This window comes from Rhinolophus ferrumequinum, chromosome 20, assembly GCF_004115265.2.
Source record: "Rhinolophus ferrumequinum isolate MPI-CBG mRhiFer1 chromosome 20, mRhiFer1_v1.p, whole genome shotgun sequence".
Lineage (NCBI taxonomy): Eukaryota > Metazoa > Chordata > Mammalia > Chiroptera > Rhinolophidae > Rhinolophus > Rhinolophus ferrumequinum.
In genome coordinates, this window is record NC_046303.1 from 10,302,326 (window position 1) to 10,310,548 (window position 8,223).

Below are 8,223 nucleotides of genomic sequence, written 5' to 3' on the forward strand. Positions count from 1 at the left end.
CGTTCCTTTTCTACTACCTTCTGTTGATGATTCAGGGCACCTCTCCAGTTCTGTATCCTGCCACCAGCTCCTATCACACTGGATGGCTTCATCAACTTTCTCAAACTGGGCCAACCAGGCAGCTGAGGGAACGGCCCCCTGGGAGTATCTGTTCTGCTCTCCCACTTCCTCTTCATCTACTTTCTCAGGGAAGCCATGGCTCCCCCTACTGTTGTCTGGCTTTCTTTCCCCAACAAGGGTCTTCTGGGATCTAGATTGTAGGCTCAGGTCCTTGACTGCTTCCATGCTGATGCACAGTGGCCTTTCGTGACATGTGGTGACATCTCCAGAAGATGGATACAAGAGTATTATGGATCTCAACTCCGTCTTTCACTTCATCTGGAGGTGGCAGGATTTGGGGAACAGCTACATGTCCCTTCTTTTCTTTATCCGTCTCCATGGTTAACCCTGACTTTAACATCTCATCATGTCTTACATCCTGACACTGCTTTGACCCGACAGCGATTTGTTCACCTTTATATAAGATCTTCACCCTCCTGAGGGTTATTGGGCACACCCAGACTTTCACATGAATTCTGTGAAATCCCATTGTGCTGTTCCTGCTGAAGTTCAGTTTGAGTCTCTTGTGTTTTCATTTTTCTTGCATAGCCACTGTAGTGCCAGAACTGTGCTGGATGATAACACATAGGGAATCCTGGTCTGCGGTTAAGTGTAGTGGGCAACGGGGATTGAGGTACGAGGAAGCTGGGATACTCACTGGGCACCACTGAACATGGGAAATACAGGCTTCCATTTCTGGACCCTAGGAAGAAAATATGGTGGTCATTTTGTCTCCTGCAACCAGTCACAACATTCAGCCAGCACACACCTGTACGGCACACCATGGAGGTGGTAACTAACACGCCCAGCTGTTCCCTGGATATCCCGGGACTCCACAAATCAAGGGGCAATGACTGAAATTGCAGGGCCCCAGAACCTTGGCACTAGAATAGGCATCTGTTCTGACTGGTCAGTTCCAAGGCCACAGTCAGCCAGCACATTATGAGTGTCACTCTTAATGACTCTGAAAGAGACCCAAGCAAAAAAAAAAAAAAAATAGACCCAGCATACATAGGCATAACTCCAGGTTTTCACAGCTTCAGAAAGAATAATTCACATCATGACTTACAAAGTGTAGGGGAACAAAAGTTCTTTGGGTTTCAAAGTCTTTCAAAAACTACTTATTCATCACTAGTTACACACACACACACAAACATTTCTCCCCATTTCCACTCGTCAGGGGTAATCACTGCAATGGTGTAACGCCAGACATTTTTCTAATAAATACATCCTTGGTAAAGGCATTTGATTTTGCAAGACAGATTTATACAACTGGCAAATGAAGTTTAAATTATAAACGAAGCAACAGTAATGTTCAAATCAGTGATCCTGAGTCAATTTACTCAATATTCAATTCCAATTTCACTATTGAGGAATGTACCAAAGTGCCTCTCATACTTGGCATTATATTATTTATACAAGCATTTGGGTTTTCCCTTATTGAAAGAAATGAGCAGTCTCAGCTGAGTTCAATATTGTCTTTAAGAGGTTAAAAGCCAACAGGATGAAGTTAATGTAACTATAGAGATAGGTAACTTCAAAAGTCTGACCACAGGGGAGGATGGGTGGCTCAGTTGGTTAGAGCGTGAGCTCTGGGCAACAGGGTTGCCAGTTCAATTCCCACAAGTGCCAGAGAGCTGCGCCCTCCACAACTAGAATGAAGACAACAGAGCTGCCACTGAGCTCCCGGGTACCCAGATGGCTCAGTTGGTTGGAGCAGGTGCTCTCAACCACAAGGTTGCCTCCCACAAGGGATGAGATTGAACAACAGAAACTGGACTTGGACCTGAGCTGCGCCCTGCACAACTAAGATTGAAAGGACAACTTGACTTGGAGCTGATGGGTCCTGGGAAAACCACTGTTCCCCAAAAAAGTCTTGGAAATACAAAAAAAAAGTCTGACCATACGCATCAGACTGTGTTAAGTACAACAAAATATCACAATAACAGGTCCCTGCCACTAGAAACCACCACAGAATCACTATCCAGTCACCCATAACAGAAACAGGCATAATTAAGACTTGTGTCCTCTCACTAATCACTCAAAGCTATCAGTCTATTCCTTTTAATGCCTTCCCTCTTCTGTAACCCGTAAAAAGTCCTGGGTCGTTCTGACCCACTTTGATTCGCTCACTCCAGTTACAGTATGTGAATGGCTTATCACAGCCTGTCAGGAAATGGGGAACAATGACCACATTCCTTAAGATGGCATAAAGGCCCTCATTATCTGGTTTCTCACTGTATCGTCTCATTCTCTCCCACTAACACCACAGCCTCTAGCTATATGTGGGTTCCTCCACTACAGCAACTCCTCTTCCCTTTTCTGGGACATCCTCCTTCCCCACTCCCTTCCAACTGCTACCAAAACCTAATTCATTTTTTTATAAAAGGAAATCCTGCCATTTGTGACAACAAATGGAGCTTGAAAGCATTTTGCTAAGAGAAATCAGGTGAACAGAGAAAAAAATGTTGTATGATCTCATTTATATGTAAAATCTAGAAAAGATGCACTCATAGTAAAAGAACACAACGGTGGTTGCCAGGGTCTGAGTGGTGGAGCAAATGAGGAGCTGTTAGCCAGTGGGAAAAAGCCTAACTGATCTTATACAAAAGAGGAAACTGAGGCAAAGAGAATTTAATATTTAAAACCCACCCATTTACAGGAATATAAATTCAGCCCTAATTTCAAGTGTACAGCACTGCATATTGTGGTAGAATTCCCGATTCCGGATACGTAAGAAGCTTCAAAGTCTAACAAAGTAAAAAGCTGATGTGAAAAACAAATTTTTTTTAGATCCATCATAGTGAGGTTACAGGGCAAACTGCGACCCCCAGTACAACTATCACAACTTACAGGGGCACAAACCCAAGACATAAAAACTCCCTGGGATGGGGAGGTGGGGGAGAAGGTGGGAGAAAGTGTGTGTGGGGGGAAACTCCCTGGGAACTAGTAATGAGGTACGAAAACCTGAACAGTTGACAACTTCAGACTCAGCGGGACAATTTAGAACTTTGAGGCAGGGTGGAGGAACCATGTGTTAAGTTTCACCTGAAGTAGCTCAGTTTCTCAAAGTACATTTAGGAGAAAAAAACCTTGTACTTCCCAAAGGGAGAGGGGAAAAAGGAACCACTGTGACATGACAGCATTCAAGATGGGCCCTTAGGAGAAGCAATCTAAACTGACCTGTGGGAAGGGAAATACCTATCTCCAGACCACACCTCTCCCATCTCAATAGGAAGGTAAAGCTTATGTATAGTTCAGTCCAAAGACACAATAAAAGACACACCTAATGATAGTCCTTTCACAACCATAAAACTATGATCCCTTCCCCACCCCCAATAACTTACCACATTACTAAAGGCCTATTTAAAGCAGTTCCTTTTATCCAGCACATAATGCCTGGCAATCAAGAAAGCATTACAAGACCTACTAAGACAAAAATCACATTGTCTACAAAAAACTCACTTTAAAGACAGCTAATAAAAGTGAATGGAGAAAGATGTACCATGCTGACAGTAATCAAGTGAGAGGTGTATAAGTGACGGGGATAAAGAACAGCCTTATCTACAGGGTCATTCTTCACTGAGTCATTAACCCTAATGTGTATGCCCTTAACAGAGGGTCAAACTACAATGAGGCCAAAAGTGACAGAACTGCAGGGAGAAATAGATTAACTCACTATTATAGTTGGAGACTTTAGCATCCTTGTTACAAATGGACAGAGGCAGGAAGTAAAAGAAAAAAATTATACGAAGACAGGTGAGTTCAACAGCACCATCAAACTATTAAATATAACTGACATCTACAGACTTCAACGGAAAAATACACCTTGTCACATTCACAGGAACCATCACCCAGACAGACCACATTGTGTGCCATAAAATATACTTTTACAAACTAAAAAATACCTTATATAAGGTTTGCTCTTAGAACACCGCCGAATTAATGCAAAAAACAGTAAGACCTAGAAAATTCCGAAAAACTTTCAGATTAAAATACACTAAACACATGCGTAAATGAAGACATCTCAAGAGAAATGTAAATTAAATCCAAAGTAAAAAGAAAACAAAAATTGGAGCAGAATCATTGAAGTTGAAAACAGGAATAGAGAAACCAATACCAAAAGCTGGTTCACTGAAAAGAGCCAGCTGATAAGCCTCTAGCCAGGCTAAGTAAAAAAAAAAAAAAGCCAAATTACTAATATCAGAAATGAATTTGAGGGCCGGCCTGGTGGCTCAAGCGGTTGGAGCTCCGTGCTCCTAACTCCGAACGAAGGCTGCCAGTTCGATTCCCACATGGGCCAGTGGGCTCTCAACCACAAGGTTGCGGGTTCAATTTCCCACAAGGGATGGTGGGCTGCGCCCCCTACAACTAGCAATAGCAACTGGACCTGGAGCTGAGCTGCGCCCTCCACAACTAAGACTGAAAGGACAACAACTTGAAGCTGAACGGCACCCTCCACAACTAAGATTGAAGGGACAACAACTTGGAAAAATCCTGGAAAAATACACACTATTCCCCAATAAAGTCCTTTTCTCCTTCCCCAATAAAATCTTTAAAAAAAAAAAATGAATTTGAAAATATAACTGCCAATCCCATGAGCATTAAAAATACTATAAACTCTATTCACACAATTTTAATAATGTAGACAAAAGGGACTAATTCCTTGACGGACGACATTTACCAAAGTTCACACAAGTAGAATTTGACTATCTCAATAGGTCTATATCTACCAAAGAACTTGAATCAATAATAACCTTCCAAAACAGAATGCACTGGGTCCAGCAGGCTCACAGCTGAAGGCTAACATTTAAGGATAAAATTACAAATAGATCACTGGAACAAAATAGAGAACCTACAAATAGGCAACTGGTACAAAGTTTTCCTCACACAATTTGTTCCTCTGCACCATTTCAAAATAGTCTTTCAACATCTGTATTAGTTAGTGGGCTTCAGAGAATTGATCCAACAGAACCTTTACATACAGAAAAAAATTTAAGGAATTGGCTCATGGGTAGGTGCAAGTCCAAAATCTGCCAGAGGCACTCACACTGGAGACAGTTCAAGTCCGTAGGCCATGTACTGGCAGAATTCCTTCTTGCTCGGACTGCACCTTTGACATGGCTTCAACCAATAGCTCCACTGACATAAGGTGAACATGATACACTGCCCCTCTAGGTAGATTTCAACTACCTAGGCCGGGACCAATGACTAATGAACTCAAAAGCACTCCTTTATCACACGTAGCTTTCTACTTGGTAAAAAGTAATGTACACACAATTTCTCTCCAGTAGGGGACACGAGAGTAAGTTTATCATTCTTTGCTACTGGAGATAAGAGAATCACCCCTGCAGGCCTCGGCCCCTGCCTCCAGCCCCTTCCCATTGTACCACTGTGCTGAAAGAAATCCCAGGTATCTACCTGCCAAACATTCAGTTCTGACCTGTCAATTGAGAGATGGGAGGGGGTCCATAGTGCCTACAAAAAAAGCTCATCCACAGCATTAACTGCCTCAAGCCATGTGTCCATTTTTACAGCATATGACACGTGGTCTGGAGCAAGATAAGGATCTGAGTCAGTAGACCTCCACCCAGCTTAGGGGGTCACGCCTTCCTGTGGAAGATGACCTTTCCTGACAAATCAATTTGTAACTCCCTCACCCCACCCAGCAAACGCTAAGTCCTTGGGACAGGGCCCTCTTGCCAGCCTCGGCTAGGCCTGTTCTCTTCCCTGAGAACCTATCACTAATACTGGGAGCCTATGCCTCTCTCCCATTCCCTTCCCTGAGGACATATCACTAATAAGCCCTGCTTACATACTAATCAACTTGCTGACCTTTGATTCTTCACGGTGTGGGCAACAACCGATACTCCTGTGATATTTGGACAAGGAGCTCTGACGTACCTCTGCCAACCACACTGGTCTCAGAACGTAAGGAGGTTCTGGTTTGACTACTGGGGCCCTGAACAAGTCACTGACTCTCCCGGCCTCAGTTCCCTTATCTGTCAAACAAGGACAGCTCGCGGGGCTGAGAGGTGGACCGAGAGACTCATTCCTAGTATTTAGCAGAGTACCCGGCATAGAGCTCGATTCCAGTTTTTCCTAGTACTGTGAACTTGCCCCACTGCCCCCTGAGCTGCCACAATGCCCTTTGTGTCAGGACAGGGTGAGGAAGGGGAGGTCATGGCGAAGCATCAGAAAACCCTCAAGCACAGGTTTCAGGGAGGGTCCATAATCCCACTGAACCTCTTTGCAGAGTCCTTACCTGCGCCGGGAACGCAGAACGGATTATAGGCAGGATTCTGGTACCAGAAGCTTGGGTAAGGCTGCTGGGCCACGGTGTGCACCACAAAGGGTCGGCCGTTATTGCTGTCAAGATTGTTTTCTGAAGAGGTCATCGTCCAGGCTGAAAAACGGATGTTGACGTTCAGGAAAGGACCGTCACACTCGGCCAAAAATGTGAGCGTGGAGACGTCACCTCAGAGCCGCTTCACAGCTCCAGGCCTGGGTGTCAGGTTCCTTACCTTGTCCTCCTGCTCACCTGGCATCAGGGCCTCACCTGGCATTAGTGACACAAAGGGCAGCATCGCATTCAGGACCCGGGCAGTGGTGCCCAAAGGCCGCGTCACCTTGTGACAAGCGAGTCTAGGCTTCCTGCGCAGCCGCCCCCAGGCAAGAGTGAGGCTTTGGAGGCGCAGGCGCAATTCAGTGCCAGGCCTCACACACCAGGTGCTGCACCCGAGGGCGGTGGCTCAGGCCGGGCCTACCGTGTCCTTGTCCTGTGCCCTCCAGCGTGTGGGGCCAGCACCTTCCCCAGGCCCGGGCTCTCGTCAGTCCAGGAGGCCCCCGGGCTCAGGGTCACCTTACCCAAGCCTCACCTGCCTCACCTGCCCCTACCCCCCACCCCGCAAATACCCTCAAACCAGTGAGTTCCAGCCCACCCGCCAACCCGCACCACCCCTGCTTCAAATTTGTCACACCGACCTAGTCTGAAGTAGTTTGAAGTCTACGACTGGGCCCCTCTGCGGGGGCCCACCGGCCTGCTGCTAGGCTCACCTCGGCAACCCGGAGCGTCCATGGCGGCTGTGGCGCTGCGCCCGCCTTTATACGCGCCACAGGGCGGCACGTGCTGCGCGTTGAGCAGGCACCGCCCCGCACGCTTCGCCCGCGCGTGCGTCCTGTGTGCGGCCCTGGCCCGCGGCCCCGCCAGGAAGCCCCGGAAGAAGCCCTCGTGGGCTTCCACCCGGAGGCGTGGAGCAGTGCTGTGCGTCCGGTCAGGGGGTGCAGCCTTAGTCCTCCCTTCTGGAACTCCTTCGTGCGCGTAGACGCCCTGGTGTTGGCTCTTCCGGAGGACTGGACAGTCCCCCGTTCCCCTCGCTGTGCCGACTGTCCCCTCCACTTCATTATGTAATGAAGGAAATCCAACATTACAGTAACACCGGGAAAGACGATCAGAGCAAAAAATAATCTTACCTCTTGGCTCAATTCTACCAGTTGTCTGAAAAGATGAAGCCACTCCTGCTTTTGGAACAGAAGATCTCAAATGCAAGCCTGCAAAGCTGACAGCCCCCGCTCCAACCCATCCCTCACCCACCCCTCCACCCCCACCCTGCTCCCCCCACACACCCAGGAAACCCATTTCACATGAAAGGATAATGGACTTGTAAAAGTTGACATCAATGAAGCCATTTTAAAATGGAGCCACAGCAGCCCTTCCAGACGGACTGCCTTGCCTGTCTTGCTCCTTGAAAGTCTGAACTTAGTGAACCGGGCCAGACCTTCAGACTTGGCCAAACCAAGATTGTCTGGCAAACAATTGTTTGTAAGGCGGCCAACAGGAAAGCCGACATCCTGGCTGTAAGGATGTATGTTAATGGACTCATTATCTGAAGACAGAACCTGTAACCAGTCACATTGAGCTAAAGAGTAACTCAGTTTGTTAACACCAATAGAAATTCCTTTCTTCTATGCATGGAATTATTCCCTTCATTTTCTCATAAAAACGAAAAACAAAAAACAAAACAAAAAAACCCCTTGCCTTTATCCTGTATTCGGGACACTATTTGGATCTGTCAGAGTCTGGGCTTCCCAATGCAATTCTTTAATCCCAAGTAAATGCTTTAT

General features: G+C 46.5%; 1 protein-coding gene across 1 annotated transcript; it reads right to left on the reverse strand.

Annotated features, from left to right (window-relative positions):
- Positions 1–349: 349 nt before the first annotated feature.
- Positions 350–7,738, reverse strand: LOC117012089 (uncharacterized). Its single transcript, XM_033087996.1, has 3 exons — positions 7,156–7,738; positions 6,365–6,505; positions 350–802 (listed from the first exon to the last, which is right to left on the reverse strand). The coding sequence occupies exons 1-3, from the start codon at positions 7,736–7,738 to the stop codon at positions 516–518; spliced, it is 1,011 nt and encodes a 336-aa protein (XP_032943887.1). The 3' UTR covers positions 350–515.
- Positions 7,739–8,223: the final 485 nt, after the last annotated feature.